The sequence below is a fragment of the Pteropus medius genome, unplaced genomic scaffold (assembly GCF_902729225.1).
Source record: "Pteropus medius unplaced genomic scaffold, Ma_sr-lr_union100, whole genome shotgun sequence".
In the NCBI taxonomy this organism is placed as follows: Eukaryota; Metazoa; Chordata; class Mammalia; order Chiroptera; family Pteropodidae; genus Pteropus; species Pteropus medius.
In genome coordinates, this window is record NW_024344378.1 from 45705377 (window position 1) to 45721584 (window position 16208).

The 16208-nt window shown below is 53.2% G+C and overlaps 1 protein-coding gene across 5 annotated transcripts in view; it reads left to right on the top strand.

Moving 5' to 3' along the window:
• Window positions 1–16208, top strand: part of CDH23 (cadherin related 23) — a 391288-nt gene that overhangs the window by 312186 nt on the left and 62894 nt on the right. For all 5 annotated transcript variants that reach the window (XM_039872055.1, XM_039872057.1, XM_039872056.1 and 2 more), the window contains 7 exons: window positions 1409–1797; window positions 2682–2783; window positions 3107–3109; window positions 6885–7034; window positions 8087–8215; window positions 9191–9319; window positions 10069–10296. In XM_039872055.1, the coding sequence (XP_039727989.1) occupies window positions 1409–1797; window positions 2682–2783; window positions 3107–3109; window positions 6885–7034; window positions 8087–8215; window positions 9191–9319; window positions 10069–10296 (1130 nt within the window). The remainder of the gene's footprint in view (window positions 1–1408; window positions 1798–2681; window positions 2784–3106; window positions 3110–6884; window positions 7035–8086; window positions 8216–9190; window positions 9320–10068; window positions 10297–16208) is intronic.

Here is a 16208-nt window from a genome sequence, read left to right on the forward strand (position 1 = left end):
CTGTGGAGCCTGTCAGGGCTGGAGTTAGAGGGAGTTGTCTCAATCTCTGGATGGAGAGAGGTGAGGTCACAAGTTTGAGAAGTCCAGCTTCGTCATTGCAGGACCCAGCAGCTCCCAGCTAGCCTTTGGCTGGGGGCTGGGCAGGGCTAGGAGAAATAAAGTACTTGCCAGAAAGCTGGCTGAGGCCTGGCTCCTCCATCCAGCCGAGGCTCCGGGCCTGGCACACACGGGCTTTACAAGGGGCAGCACAACCTGTTCCACAAGGCAATGGTCTGCCCTGAAGGCAGCCTGGGCCTCACCGAGGGCCCCGAGCCCCAGAGGTGGCCACAGTTAGCAGTGCAAAATGAAGGAAAACATGGCCAGGTCACTATGGCCGTCTTCATGGAGCCTGGCTATCTGGGCCTGTGCCCTAAGCCAGGGGTACAGCCAGAGAGGAGCTCTTTCCTGGGGTTCCACTGTGCCCCAAAGAGGCTCCCTGAGCTGCTCCTAGTTTCTCAGGTTCCTGCCCTTCCTTCATATTAGCTGTTCTGGTGGCTCTCAGCATCCCCAGCTCACCTGGGGCACAGGATAGAGTGGAGGCAGAAATTGGTCTGAACACTCTTAGGTGGATTGTTCTCCCTTATGTGGCACATTTATACAGTTTAGGTCATATGTATCACTGTGGCGCAGTGGTTCATGACCTTTGCTGGCTCAGGAATTCTTTTGAAAAACAAGTGGAAGCTGTCAATCCCTCCCCAGAAAAATGCAGGTCTATTCAGAGTTTTGCAAATAATTTCAAGGAAGTCTGGGATTTCCTGAGTGGTTTTATGACCATTCCGCTCAAAGTGTGTGGACTCGAGCGAAGGAAGCCCAGCTCTTGCTCCTGGCTGAAGGGTGTATTCCAAGACCCGGGGATTTGGGGTAGAGAAATAAGGAGAATGGGGGAAGGCGTCCCTGGCACTGGAACTCTTCATCCAGAGGGACCAGATGAAGGCTTGGCCACCTCTGAGGATGCTTTCCCTGTTGATCTAACATTTTCTAGATCAATGACCCTAGACACTACAAGTGATCCCTAATTTCTCTACCCTCTTTGTCCAAATACACAAGGGAGGTGCTTGAGCTTAAATTTCGAAGCTTAAGGAGCAAAACTAAACCCCTCCAGCATATTTCTCAGGCCCAGACCAGGCCCCAGGGGGGGCCAACATTGTGTGCTGGACCTTGCCGTCCACATAGACCTTGACACTGTCCTCTGCCACATCCCTTGGTATGATCCAGCCCACAGATGGGGGACAGTGCACGCTGGGTAGGCCAGCCAAGGCCCCTCACCCTGTCCCTCTAGGACAGCAGTGGGTATGCTGTGGGCACCATGGGAAACCACAGGGCAGCTCCACTCATCTGGGACTGTCCAACCTCTTGCATCCTCCTACAGGGGATGGCGGCCTGGTAAACTACCGCATCCTGTCAGGCGCAGAGGGGAAGTTCGAGATTGACGAGAGCACGGGGCTCATCATCACCGTGGACTACTTGGACTATGAGACCAAGACCAGCTACCTGATGAACGTGTCCGCCACTGACCAAGCACCCCCCTTCAACCAGGGCTTTTGCAGTGTCTACATCACTTTGCTCAATGAGCTGGATGAGGCCGTGCAGTTCTCCAACACCTCCTACGAGGCCTCCATCTTGGAGAACCTGGCACTGGGCACTGAGATTGTGCGGGTCCAGGCCTACTCCATTGACAACATCAACCAGATCACCTATCGCTTTGATGCCTACACCAGCGCCCAGGCCAAAGCCCTCTTCAGGATAGATGCCATCACGGTGAGGGAGGCTTGGGACAGACGTGGCAAGGGCTCTCTCTCAGAGCGGGGAGCTCAATTCTTTTAAAGCTAACCAACCATTATTGAGCTCCTATATACAGCACTGTCCCCTTTGTCATAAAGTATCTGAAATAAACATCCCTGTAATATATCCCGTTTCATATTTAAGAGTAAGATAAAGTTTATACCTAGGCGACCTGGTGTCCTTGTTACTAGACAACAAAAGCTATGCAGATCATCATGTTTTCCTTTTTATCTTGGCTGTTAGGAAGCTCAGATATAAATGTGTTTCATTGCAAAAGCTAGTTTAAGCTAGACATCTAGTGCAACTATCTCTTATCTACTGCCTGGATCTTACTCTTTCATCTTTGTTTTAGTGTGTTTTTTATCAAAATCCCTTCTTTGAAAATAGGCAAGGTAATAATCACTACAATGTGCCAGGCCTGGGGCATAATGGGAATACAAAGATGAACAAGACCCTTTCTAACCTTCAAAGAGTTCTCAGGCTAGGAGTAGAAGTGGGAATAATGAAGAATGCAAATCAGCATCACATGGAAATATGTGAAAAGAATGACAGTATATAGGTATAATGGAGCACCTCCTGGGTCCAAATAAGAGAGTGCTCATACCTGGCTGGGGAAACAGGAAACTTACATGGAAGAAGTGATATCTGAGTGGGATTGAGCGAACAGTAGGATTTTAACCTACAGAGCTACGTGGAGAAGTTTTGTCAGGCAGAGAGAGTGGCGTGGGTGTGTGACAGTGGGCAGAATGTTCAGGGTTAGTGAGGAGTCTGGTTTGGCTGGAGCATGGGACTGCTTGGGGGCTGGGTGGGCTCTGCCTGGTGGGTGCAATGTTGTCGACCATCTGGCCCCCTCCTTGCAGGGTGTGATCACAGTCAAAGGCCTGGTGGACCGGGAAAAAGGTGACTTCTACACCTTGACGGTGGTGGCAGATGACGGTGGCCCCAAAGTAGACTCCACTGTGGTGAGTAGGTCCCTGGGTAAGAACCCCACAGGTTCACTCATCACCACCCCAGGTCACCTTCAAACTCACATCTTCACCGGCCACCCGAAATGCCGACCGGCCGGTGGACAAGGGTTTCAGTAGCCCAGAGGCAGTGCTGCAGCTGGTCGTGCCATACCCTCCGAGGCAGCCTGGGCTGGGAGGAGACCTTAGACAGGTGGGGGCTGGGGGCATCCTCAACAGACTGCTGCTTGGAGTGGGGGCTGGAACTGCTGCAGGCTTCTAACTACCTGTATCTTCGTCTTTTCTCTCCTTTGGCCTCCTCCTGACGGCTCTGCCTACAGAAGGTGAGTAGCCTGTGGACTGGGGCTCTTCCCTGTGCTGTTGGCTGTGTGGCCAGTGCTGGCTTGGGCCTTGCATGGTGCTGGACCTTCCTGCCTCCCACGAAGAAAAGACACGTAGATGGGTCTGCAGCAGGTCCCTGCTCAGATCCTTCACAGCCATCCCAGTCCAGACCCCTCTCGGGCATGTACCCTATGTCTAGCTCTGCTCTCTCTGCCTTCTGTGTCCTGCCGAGCCCCCATGGGATCCTGGGGTGGGGTGTACACTAAAAAGGAGTAGGTGGAACCACAATGAAAGGAACACTGAGGCCGCGTCCCAGCTCTGCCCCTCACCAGCTGTGTGACACAGGCAAGTTGCTCAACCGCTCTGTGCTTCATTTTCTCGGCTTTAAAATGAGGGTCATGCCAGCAGCCCTGCCTTCGGAGGATGTGATAGAGATGGCAGGAGATGGTGGATAGGAAGCCCTTGTAAACTAATCTTGAAGAAGGATATTGTGGGAGTGGCGTCTGCAAAGGGGACCCCCTCCCTGTCTTGGTGGGTTGGTGTAAGGAGCTTGTTATACTGTGGTGCATGTAAAATGGAGTTCACAGCTCCACGGCCTGGGGAATACTGGGCAAGGGCAGCCATGGTCACGATATGAGTCACTTCCTTCAAGGACTCTAAGTAAAGGCAGGGGAGACCTCATGCTGGGAACACTGGGGAGGGTGACCCCTGAAGTCAGAGGTGCCTGATAAGCTTCCTAGGAGCGTGAGAGAGGTGAGAGAGGCAGGCAGGTGACCTCAGGCTGAGGGGGATGAAATGGGGGTGAGCCCCACGCTAGGGGTCCACTGGAGACCTACAGTGTAATAGGTCATCCTACAGTGATGAGAACATTTAGCAATAGATTTAGCTTGGGCACCGGCCAGTCAGGTCTGAGACCATCTGTAGACCATATGGGTGTCCAGCTCATCATCAGCCTTGGTTATAGCCACATTTTCACTCCCCACTGAGTCCCTGTAACATCAACTTAAAGGCGAAGAGCCAAACATGGCTGCTGGGGTCCTTGCCTCATGGCTCCCTAGAGGGGGCCCGGCTCCCTGACTGTGGCTTAACCATACACCAAAGACCTGCCCGAGGGTGAGTGAAGCCATGAGCAGCACTGTACCCACACAGCTCCCCTTGGCCTCCCAGGGACCCCAGATGGCAGCCAATGAGCAGAACCCTTAGTGTTGGGCAGTGAACAGGTGCCCTGTGTCCTGCAGCTCCTGGCCCTCTCAGCCCGAGGAGCTGAGACTCAGGTTACATGGGACCCTCTCTCTGGGCCTCGGCAGCCTCATCTGTAAAATGGGCCAGTTGTCCCTAACAACTTGTTGTCATGAGGAGCCCAGGAGCCGAGGCCAAGTGGAGACTGATAAGCAGCTAAGATGCTCCCTGTGAGCTGCTGGAGCCCCTCCGTGGACCAGGCTGCCCACTGCCTTTGATGGACTAGCAGGCATTTCAGAGCACACCCTCCTGCACAGTCCTGTTTTTCCACAGTCGCTTCACTCTCTTCCAGAAAGCAGGACCTCCACCCCTTTGCTCTTCCCTGGCTTCCTCTCAGAGGCTTCCATGGCCACTGCCCCAAATACACCAGCCCTTTCAGCCCAAAACTTGTTGGAGGTACTAGGGTGGAGGCAGACTGAGGGGCCTTTTAGAAGTGCTACCATTTCCTCTGTGAGGCCGGAACCCCAAACCACAGCTTACCTATACCTGACTCCTCCCAGACCCTGGGAGGGTTGAAGAGGCAGCAGAAGCGGGCAGACTGGGAAGGCGGTGACTCTACCATAAGAGTTCTTGAGTGTTACACCCTCGGGCCCTCAAGGGACAGGGCAGGGAGATTTGGACCATGAGGCCCTGGGTGGGGACACAGACTCATGTCTAATTCCTGTAGACCTCATCCACTGAAGCTGACTCCCTACTACTAGAAGAACCTGACAAACATCATCATGACCATCAGAGTAATAATCATAGAGGGAGTACCTACTGTGTGCCAGGCTCTGCGCTGGACTCGGGGTACCACAGGAAACCAAAATCAGACACAGTCCCTGCCCTCACAAGCATAAGATATAGTCAGAGAAAGACTGATCAAATTATCGCACCAATAGATGTATGCCACAAGAGAGAGCCTATAATAAGATGTCAGGGAAATTGAGGTAGGCTTCCCTGAGAAAGAGACTCAAGCTAAGAGCCCCAGAAAGCATAGGAGTTTACACAGCCAAGACATTTCAGGCAGAGGGAACAGCGCATACAAAGGCCTTGTGGCGGGAGGAAGCACAGAGAGCCAAAACAAGGCCTTGACCCAAGTGGAAGAGTTTGGGAGGATTCAGAGCAAAGGGGTCTTGTTTGTTTTTGCCCTGAGAACAGCATGGTAGGCATGATTACGCCCATTTCACAGGTGAGCACACGGGGGCTCTGGGACATCATGGAACTACCTGACAAAAATTCATGATGGATGAGCAGAGTCTTGGTGAGCGAGACCGTGCCTGTCTGCCAGGCAGAAAGCTGGATAGGAACCACCACGCTTCACCCCTTAAGTTTTTGTTAGCCCTTTTATATCCCACAATATCCCAGTACTGTAGATGTTCTTGTTCCTACTTTCAGTTGAGAAAATGCAAAATTAGAGGGTTCGAGTAACATTTTCCAAAATTTCACAGCTAAGTGGTAGAGTTGGTCCTACTGCAAAGCCTACTGCAAAGTCCTACTGCAAAGCACAGCTAGTAAGTGGTAGAGTTGTTACCTTGTGGTTTTAAAAGCCTCCTAAAGATAGGAGTGCAGCTAGGACTGAGAAGAAAAACCCAATTTAGGAGGAAGGACAAAATGAATCTCCTCAGGAGGTATCACAGGCTCCCTGTGGGGTCCTGCAGGAGTCAGGCAGCCTGGGACCCAGAATCCCAGGTCCGGGGAAGGAGAAGATGGGGTCTGGCCTGGGGAAGAGGCCTGGCCGGAATTCCTAAAACCTGAGCATCCTCCCACCCACCAAACCTCCTCATCAGTGAACCTAAGGGGCACTTGTATTTCCCACCTCATGACAGTGGCCATCATGGGCTGGAGTCTATGCCCACAGCAGAGCTTTCTCTGGCTTGCTATCCAGACCCTGCAGGCAAAGCTAGCACTGTAGACACAAACAATACGTTCTCCGGGCGCAATGTGCATGTTCTCTTCCCTTTCCCATCTGCCTTCTTCCCAAGGGGACCACCAACCCACCTCATGGCCCCCCTCCTCCTGAGCCCTGTTTCCGTCCCTCTAATCCAGAAGTGTGAACGAAGAGGCCTTTGGACAATATCTGGCTGCCAGATGTGTGGTAGCCAGCCTGCACGGTTTTTTTCTTCGGTTTTTATTAATCACCACCTAATTTCACACAAAAATCTGGAATCTTAGTTCCACTTGAAAAACAAGAAACTAAGGCAGTGCCAAGCTGGCACTTCCTCACAGATTTAGAGCTAAGTAGCTTCCATTCCCTTTGCCAGGGCCCATGCCTTCCAGTTCTCCCAGGCCACCACCTCTGAGTCACCCCAGGCCCCTTCCCTTGCTGTCCCAGCCCTAGCATTTGAGTCTGTGTGGCCCTCCCCCACCAGATTCCTAGAAGAAATGTGCTCACGTCCTCCGTAAAGTCAGGATTGACTTAGGCAGGCCCGTAAAGCTAGCTGACGTTCCAGAACCAATCGGAGGTCTGGTCCCCAATGGACCCATGGTGGGACCCTGGTGTTTGGGGCTAGGGTGGGGAAGGAGGTGGTAGGTCTCTAGCCACGGTCACCTGTCCAGGTCTACATCACCGTGCTGGATGAGAATGACAACAGTCCCCGGTTTGACTTCACCTCCGACTCGGTGGTCAGTGTGCCTGAGGACTGCCCTGTGGGCCAGCGCGTGGCCACCGTCAAGGCCCGGGACCCCGATGCAGGCAGCAACGGGCAGGTGAGCATCGAGAGAAATAGCCCAGATCGCCCCTGTCAATATGGGGCTCCCACAGCCCCTCAGCTAGAGGGAGCCATTTAAGCAATCCCATCACTGAGCAGGAAGAATGGGTCATCCAGGCTCTGCCCATTCCCAAGTAGGACCACCCTGCCCTTCCCCCAGTATGTGGTCAGGGAAAGGAGGCAGAGCTGTGCAAGCGGTTGACCCTGCCTGGATTGAATGAATGTGGACCCCAAAGGCTAGCCACAGCTCAGACCCCTGCCGCAAGCGGAAAGCCGTGGGGGTTCAGCTTTCATGGTGACTCCTCCATCACTTTCATCCACAAGCCACACAGCATCTGGCTCCTGAGACCAACCCTCCCCCACTTAGCCCCCGGTCCCAGAGAGGATGCGCTTCTCGGGCCCCCGTCCCACAATAGGAAGCACTCCCCATGCTTCAGATTTGGAGACCCCTAGAGCACAAGGAGGGGTGATAGAGCACGTCAGTCTTCACACTGCTTCGATCTGTCCTATGAATTGGGTGGCACCATTTATAAATTCTAGCACACCCCGGGGGACCAAGAGACACTGGCTTTGGGGTCAGAAGCCTGTGGGTTCAAATCCTCATTCTCTTGGGCACTTGCGAGCTATGTGACCAGTTGTTCTATATTTCTGAGCAAGCCTTCTGTCTGTGAACTGAAGAGGGCAGCTCCCTATGACAAGACTGTTGGGAGAGCCAGAGTCCATGTCATACCAGGGCAACGTGCCTGTTCCTAGCAGAGACTCCGAAAGAGTCAGCACTTCCCTGCCTCTGCCCTGGGAAATGTCGGTGCTTGGAGCTCACAGCTGTCTTCAGGCCCCTAGGCTAGTGGGCTGATACTCCCACCCAGGAACCTGCCACAGGCCCTGCCTTACCTCAGTGGGCCTGCCACCCCCATTTTAACCACGCCTATATAACACGTTATCTTCTCAAACACCCTTACTGAGCAGAGGGCCCAGCTGGGCAGGAACGTGCCCCTTGGCCTGACCGACCGCCCCTCTGCCTCCCCATTCACTCTCTCTCTTCCATGACAGGTGATTTTCTCCCTGGCCTCGGGCAATGTCGCTGGGGCCTTCGAGATCGTCACCACAAATGACTCTGTTGGAGAAGTGTTTGTGGCCAGGCCCCTGGACAGAGAAGAACTAGACCACTATATCCTCAAGGTAGGGACTGGCCCTCCTCAGGGTCACTGTTCACCATCCAGGAAAGTGCTCAGCCCATCAGCATGCCCTGCTGGTAACCATCTCTGCTGTCACTTTCCCAAGAACCATGGGGTAGGCAGTACCCCTAAGGACCAAGAGCATGAGTGAGGCTGACCCAGGGAGGGGGATCTGGAGCAGCAGAGGTACCTGTCCCTGCTGTGGGAGCCAGGAGAGAGCCTAGGGGAGCCCTGACTCTTCCACAAACATAGTGTGACCATGGCAAGTTATTTACTCTGGGCCTCCTGTGCAACAGATAGAAAAACCCCTGCCTAGCCTGCCTTTGCTGAGGTAAGAAGTGCAGGTGTGAGAAGTCACTAAGGCCACCAGTATTGCTGAATTGCTGTGGCTGGCATATTTCCTGATGAGGCTCTGGGGACGCCAAGGCTATGTTTCTGTGGCGGGGACGGGGCGCGGGATGGATGGCTGAGCCACTAGAGTGTTTCTGCTGCCCCGCAGGCATCCAGCAAGCACTGCCCCTCCCAGGGACAGGCTCAGGCTGTAGTTAGGACTCCAGCTCTTTGCTGAAAAGATTATTTGAGGCTCTTTCTCTGTTTGCCAGAGTTCAGATCGGAGTGTGTGGAGCAGGGGCCTTCAAAGCTAAAGGTCTCGTTGAAGGCCCAGGGGCACAGTCAGGGGCTGGCACAGCCCAGAATACAATTGGGTAGGATCAGGAGGTGAACACTGGGCACACTGGAGTCAGATGGCAGATGAGGGTCCCAGGTCAGACAAGAGCTGGACAAGGACTGTTTGCGGCAAGGGGCGGAAGGTGAAAGCCTCGGAGAGAGCCCAGAGGTCAGAAGCCACCTGCGGGCAGGAGTGGGCCAGCAAGTCTCTGCCCTCTCAGTCCTCCCACCAAGCAGACAGCCTTTTCGGACTTCATGTTCCTAACCTTCCCCAACCCTTTGGCCCTGACTCCAGTCATCTCCCTCCTTGCAGGTTGTGGCATCTGACCGTGGCACCCCTCCACGGAAGAAGGACCACATCCTGCAGGTGACCATCCTGGATATCAACGACAATCCCCCAGTGATCGAGAACCCCTTTGGATACAATGTCAGTGTGAACGAGGTGAGGGCAGAGCCAGCGCCTGTACAGCTGGACATCCAGAGTGGACAGTGGGCCTGAGCGGACCGTATAGTACCCATTTCAATGTCTGCCTGGCCCACTAATCTCTCAGATCTCAGGATTGGGAACAACCGCTTACTCATTCTTAACTCTAACCTAACACCTCAGCCAACTCCTGAAGTGCAGTATCTTTTTGTGGTAGATGTGAGGAGGAGATAAGAGGGAAAGAAGAAAGTGGCCTTTCACCACCAACAGGGAACTGAGGTTTAACCTGGGAGAGCTGCTGTTAAATAAAACAATGATTGCTCAGCCAGTCCTAAGATTGAGCACTCCCAGGAGTCGTTGCCCCAGCATTGCTGGATGTCATGCCAAGTTGGATATTCACGAAGGCAGGATGGCATAGAGGTTTAGAGGCCAGCTCTCAGGCCAGCCCCCTGGGATTCAGACCCTGGCTCTGCCACTGACTGGCTGTGCGACTGGCACACATTCTTGCCCTGCACCTCAGTTTTTTCTCATCTGTGAATAGAGGGATGGCCCCAGGACCTAACTCGCAGTGTTGTAGAGGGGAGTCAATGAATTATCACGGCCCTGGCATGTAGTAGGAGCCCATGGGGTGTTTGCCACCATCATCTTCAGCCTTCTCACCACTCCAGGATAGACTGCAAAGCTTTCTGGAGGTCCAGGTGAGGCCCTTGGGTACTGGACTTTGTCTCATTGAATCTAGAATGACCACTTTCTTGCTTTTCCCCCAGAACGTGGGCGGGGGTACCGCTGTGGTTCAGGTGAGAGCCACCGACCGTGACATTGGCATCAACAGCGTCCTGTCCTACTACATCACTGAGGGCAACGAGGACATGACCTTCCGCATGGACCGCGTCAGTGGTGAGATCGCCACACGGCCCGCTCCACCCGACCGCGAGCGGCAGAGCTTCTACCACCTGGTAGTCACTGTGGAAGACGAGGGCACCCCCACGCTGTCGGTGAGCAATGAGGGTGGCCATGGGGTCGGGGAGCCAGGTGAGAGAAAGCTCCGCCTTCTGCATGAGGGAGCGGAGTGCTGTGCAGTGGGCGAATCCTTGGTAGGCCTTTAGTCTGTCGGCCTACGAGTATTGATGCAGGGCCCGTGCGTGCAAAGTAGGGTGCTAGTTCATCTGTGTCCGCAGACTCCAAAGCCTCTGGTCCTCTTTGCTCACACAGAGCAGCTCGGTGGTATGGTACAGATTGAGCCTGGACCTCGGGGACTAGCCAGCCCCCACTCCATTTGCCAAGCTGTGTACCTGTGGGGCCGCACTAACCCATATAGTGGTGTTTCAGGGCCAAGTAGGAAAAGATGCCCTCTGGCTTCTTATGTTGTGTTGGTGTGATACAACATCACAACCTGTCATGGTTGGAAAGGGCTAATGTCTTTGATCTGGTCTAATGCTTGAATGGGCAGGACTATTGCCCAAGACAATGTACAAGGTTGGAGAAGGCGGGGCTGGATGGTGAGACAGTCTGCAGGCCATGAGCTGGAGTGGGAGCAGTTTGCAAATTGAGAGTGGAGAATTTAAAGTCAGGAGCACTGCGAAGCTGGCTGCACAATGGCAAGTAAGTCAGAACCTCTCAACATCAGTTTTGTCATCTGCTAGAGGGAGATGACATCTCCTTCATAGGTGTTGCTTGGGGAATTGCATTAGCTCGTGTCAGTGGAAGGTAAACCAGGAGGGGGAGGGCTATATGAATTATCTATCACCACAATAATGCTGCCTTACAAACCAAAACAAACAGAGGCATAAAACAACCATTGATTTCGCTCCGATTCTGTAGGATTGCTATTTAGACCTGGCTTTGCTGGGCAGTGCTGCTCTCAGCTGGGCTCCCAAATGCCAGGGGCGGGGGTGCTATGTGTGAGTCAGGCGGCTATGCTTCTAGGAGTTGGCTGCCTATCAGCTGGGGTGACAGGACAACTGGGCCACCTCTTTCTCCTCCACCAGGAGGTTACCCTGTGCCTATGCACATGGAGCTGAACAGGGTCCCAGAGAGACAGCAGAGCATACACGAGCTTTTGAGGCCCAGGCTTGGAACTGGAACAAGGTTACCTCTGCCACGTTCTGTTGGCCAAAGCAAGTAATGAGGCCAGCCCAGGTTCAAGATGTGGGGAAATTCTATCTTTTGAAGGAATGAGCTGCAAAGTCACATTGCAAAGAATATGGATAAAGAGAGATATAAAGGATTGGGACATTTTTGTAATCTCTCTACCCTAGGAACCCTGATTGTAAATGAGGCCTCAGCTCTGCCCCTCTGCCCCCAGTAGGTGACCTGTTAGACTCTCCCCTCTGACGTTAGCACTGTGAACTGTGAGGTCAGAGCAGGTCCAGGCTGAGCTCTTTCTCTGGAGTATCTCTGGGAAGGATGGTGGACTTGGGCCAATCCTGATGTAGGCCAATGAACATACCACTTTTGCCCCAACCCCGCAGTGCAGAGTTTCCCAGGGAGGCTGTCAGAGAACCCATGATGTTTTAAAACCCTGAGTTGTAGAGGCAACATCTGACTTCCTTTTGGTCTCCAGAAGAAATGGGAATTAGAGAACTGGGAAATCACCGTAGCCACATTTAACATCCCAGAATAGGGGCCACTATTCATTCAGTGCCTGCAGAACTTGGGACTGGTCCCCATGGCCAAAAATAGTTTCCATCTTGACCAGGCCCTCCATAGAGACCCAGCGTAGCCCAATGGAGACCTGCGAACACTGCCTCCTCATATGCAGTCCCTGACATTCTGGCCCTCCTTGAAGCAGGTCACGGCCTGTACCAGCTCCTAGGTAGAGTGTGGGAAGCTGGGTGATGAGAAATGCAGTCTCCCTTTCTCTTCCTTCCTATTCCTGGTTATCACCAACGCTGCTCCCAGGAAACACCTTCAGGTTGACTAGGATGAGGGATGGGATTCACTGGAGGAATATGTAATAGTTGGGGGAATATGTAATGGCTCCTGGGCTAAAATACCATGATACAGAAAAATAGCATCGGGCGCCAGCTATAAAAAGATTTATAAAAGAAACATTTTAAGTCCAAAAGAATGTATCCCTTCAGTTTTTTTTTCTGTTCCCTTAGGCTGGGAAAGATCTCTTTTATTTGATTTTTGTAGGGGACACCACAGTGAAGAACTGCAGTGACCACCCCAGGAGCGTAGTTCATTCATTCATTGTTCGTTTGCTCATTCAGTCATTCAGCTGTGGTTCCCTGAATGCCCACTATGTGCCAGGCACCAGAAATATAGAGATGAAAGCAACATGGCTCCCGCCACGGTGAAATGCAGCTGAGTAAGGGGGACAATGAGGACATCCATGTGTGGGGGCCAAGGTGCAGATGGGGCACTGAGGAGTTCTAAGAAAGTTTTCCCGAAGGCCCTTGGAGGAGGTGACACCTGGGCTGTCTTGTCAGTCAGTCATAGTTAACACAGTAACGGGAGAAAGCATATTCTGGCCTGGAGGTCAGCCTGAACAAAGACCTAAGATCCAGTGATAATCAAGAGTGAGTTTGGGGAGCCACAGGTAGTTCAGGCCCTTGGCATCATTCAGAGCTGAGAGCAGAGCTCTCTCTCTACATACCCTCCCCTTGACATTCTGTCTGGGCTTTGCCCCAAGGGCTAGTGCCTCCTCCACTCCCTCCTGGCCCTCCTACGCCAGGGTGGGGATGGGGCAGAGCTGGCAAGCTAGGGCCCTGCAGCCAGTGCCCAGTCAGGATTGGCATTTGCCTCCAAAGAGCACTGGACCCTCATCTGTGAGACTGTCACCTCTGGACAGTGAAGCCCCCAGGTTCCTGAGTTCCCCTAAGCACAAAACTTAGGGCCAATCCAGAGGTGACCAGAGGTGACCAGAGGAGGACCCTTGTCTGCTATTGGGCAGATTTTACTAGATGAGTGTTTGAGGAAGTAGGATCATCCCAACTCCTCCTAGACCAGCCAGAGCCCTAAGCAGCATCAGACCAGCTATCCCGAGGTTCCAGGAAATCTCACCGTGATTTAATGGGGGTAGGAGGGTGGGCGCCACCTTGAACATATCTATCCAGAGATGCACAGCAGACCCACACACCCACCTGCAATTATCTACCTGGTTCAAGCCAGCCTGCACTGAATCATTCATTAATTCATTTATTCATTCAGTGCTAAATACATGTCAGGCCTGTGCCAGAGGCTAGGAATCCGAGATGAGTTCTGCCCTCAAGGAGCCTACAGTCCTGTGGGGGAAATGGTTATATAACAGAGTTAACACTCTGGAATGTGATACAGTGCTAGGAGTTCAGAGCCAGAAGCCAGGGGAGGTTTTCTATACGAGGCATCATTTGCATCCATGTCTTAAAGGATGAGGCTCTCTAAGTTGTATCCATGAGGCTCTCTAAGTTGGGGGCCTGGGATTCAGCTACCAAGAGCCTCCCCAAAACCAAGAGAAATCCTGTATCTGAGCCCTTGCATCTCTTTGTTTTCTCCCTGAGACGGACAGACAGGGATGGACAGACACACAGACCACACCGGCAGCCCTCCCACCCCCCACCCCCACCCAGTCAATTTCCTGAGAGCCGGATATTCCTATGACCAGCCTAGACCAGCTCCACCCAGCACCCAGAGCTCAAAACAGCTGTGCTGCAAGGGCATCCAGGCTAGCCCAGACCTGTCACACATGGTGTGCCAACCAGCCAGGGGAAGTCATTGCACAGCCTCAGCCCTTTATCTAGCTGCAGGCCACAGGCAGGGAGGCCAGGCTTGGGGGCGGGATCTAAGCGGCCTTCACAGAGGCCCCTGTAAGAGGAAGGGCTGGGACGAAGGACGGAAGGCAACTGGCAGGTCAGAAGCTGAGCCCCCCGCTATAGAGGCACCTTGGCAGGGGGATGGGGAGAGGGAGGGCCTGACTGGGCCTTTCTGCTGCAAGCAGCACAGCCAGCAGGTTAGGCAATCCCAAATAACCAGCCCTGGCTTCTCAGGCTGGTGAGGACCTTCAGAAGTCACCTGTCCAGGCAGAAGGACAAAAAATCTGCCCACTTCTGATACAGGAATCGCCAGCAGTAGCCCCACGAAAGTCTATAAGCTGGAAACACAGCTCTTGGCAGCTCACCTCATATCTTTAGGGCCAAGGGCTCTTCTGTTTATTAAACTTGGACCTTGCTGCTATTTGGGAAGCCTGCTCCCCTTGGCTCAGGCTCAGGAAACCCCAGCCTGGCCCCTTCCCTACGCTGCTCACCAAGTAGGCCAGCCTTCTTCGTCCCAGCACGATTAAATTCAGACCCTTCCCTTAGCCTTGCTTTTTGAGGGATGTTCTGCAGCTGCTCAAATGCCGCACATGCAACTGGTTTGGTTCCTCCAAGAGACCTTGGTTCCTCTGCAGTTAGTTGAGAGTTTCTCCCTTCCCCATCTCCTGCTGCAAGCAAATGTGGTGCAAGGGCCACCACGCCTACCAGATTTGCCAGGCAGAAAGGAGAGTGACAAAAAGTGGTGTAGAAAAAGCGGAGCCATGGGGATGTGGGCACAGCTTCATCTTCCAGGGCCTTGGTCTACACTGTAAGCAAGTCCAAGTCCTGGCCGCTAATGCCGTTCAGTTTGATGCAGAGGAAGGAGCACAGGCCTGGAGACCGAGGAGCAGGAGCAGGAGACCGAGGCCTTGGTCCCAGTTCCTTATTTACTTGTGGTGACAAAGCACAAACCTTTTGAAACTTCAGTTTCCCACTGCATTAAATGAGGACAGTAAAGCCTCCCAGGGTTTTCTGGTGGGGGAGGGGGAAAACAAAGAAGTAATAACATGTGAAAGTGTTTTGGAAAGCACAGAGTATTAAAATGGAAAAGGCGACGATATGGTACACACACTGCCACTTCTCTATCCTGTGCCAAAGGCAGGCATTGCTAGCCTATGTCAGCACTTTCTCATTAAGCTATATTGATACTTCAGAATACCTCTCAACATACATTCCGGGAAGCCATGCCAACAGATCAGAACTGCAAAACAAAATGAAACCTCTTCCCCCTGGCCTGCACAAGCTCAGGGCATTATGGCTGTTGAGGAGATCCCACCAGGCCCAGATGAAGCTGCTAGGAAACTAGAGGTGGTAAAAAGTCAGAGGTAGCCCGGCCAATGGCACGTAGTCCAGAGAACCTGGTGCAGGCCATCACCCAGTGTCTATGCTTCAGTCGTCAGCTCTGTAAATGAGTTCAAAGAACAGGCTGTTATTGGACCCCCACCCTCCTGGAACTCACACCCTAACCCTAACCCACAGCATCCGTGCAGGAAAGACAGGCAACAATGCAAAGCAGAAACAATGAAAGACCTAGACAGTGCCCTCTGTGGGCTAGGACGGATGCTCAGCTGGGCTGTTAGTGTCTGCTTCTCAAGAGGCCTTTGCACCCAGCATCCTGGCTGACAACCCCAGTTCCTCTTTCTGCCCATTGCCATTCCCTTTGGGTTCCCTGAGCAAATCTTAGCCCAGCCCCAGCACAGTCAGGCCAGCCCTGGAGTGCTCTAGGAAGGCCTATTCTAAAAGGAAGAGGCCACAGTGCCCATGATGGGGTAGAGGGTGACAGGACTCTGCGGCCCCCAGACTCACTATGTCCTCCTGAGTCTCCCCATCACAGACCGCTCCCAAAAGAAGACAATGTATCAGCCCCTCTGCCCCAGGCTGCTGCGTGTAAGGGTGAGCTCTGGCCAGGTGAGAGTGAGGGCAGCCCCAGGGCTGGTCTTTTGAAAAGCAGAACCTGTTGTTCCTACACGCTTATCCCAATGTCTACCACAGACCCCCTGGCAGGGCCAGCCGGACCAGTAGCAGCATCTCCAGTAGCCTCTGTGGCACATTTTCAGAAAGTGTCCATTCCATTCCCTCACAGGGAATAGAGGTAGGAGGTCTTTATTAAATGTGAACATTGGGAGAGGGGT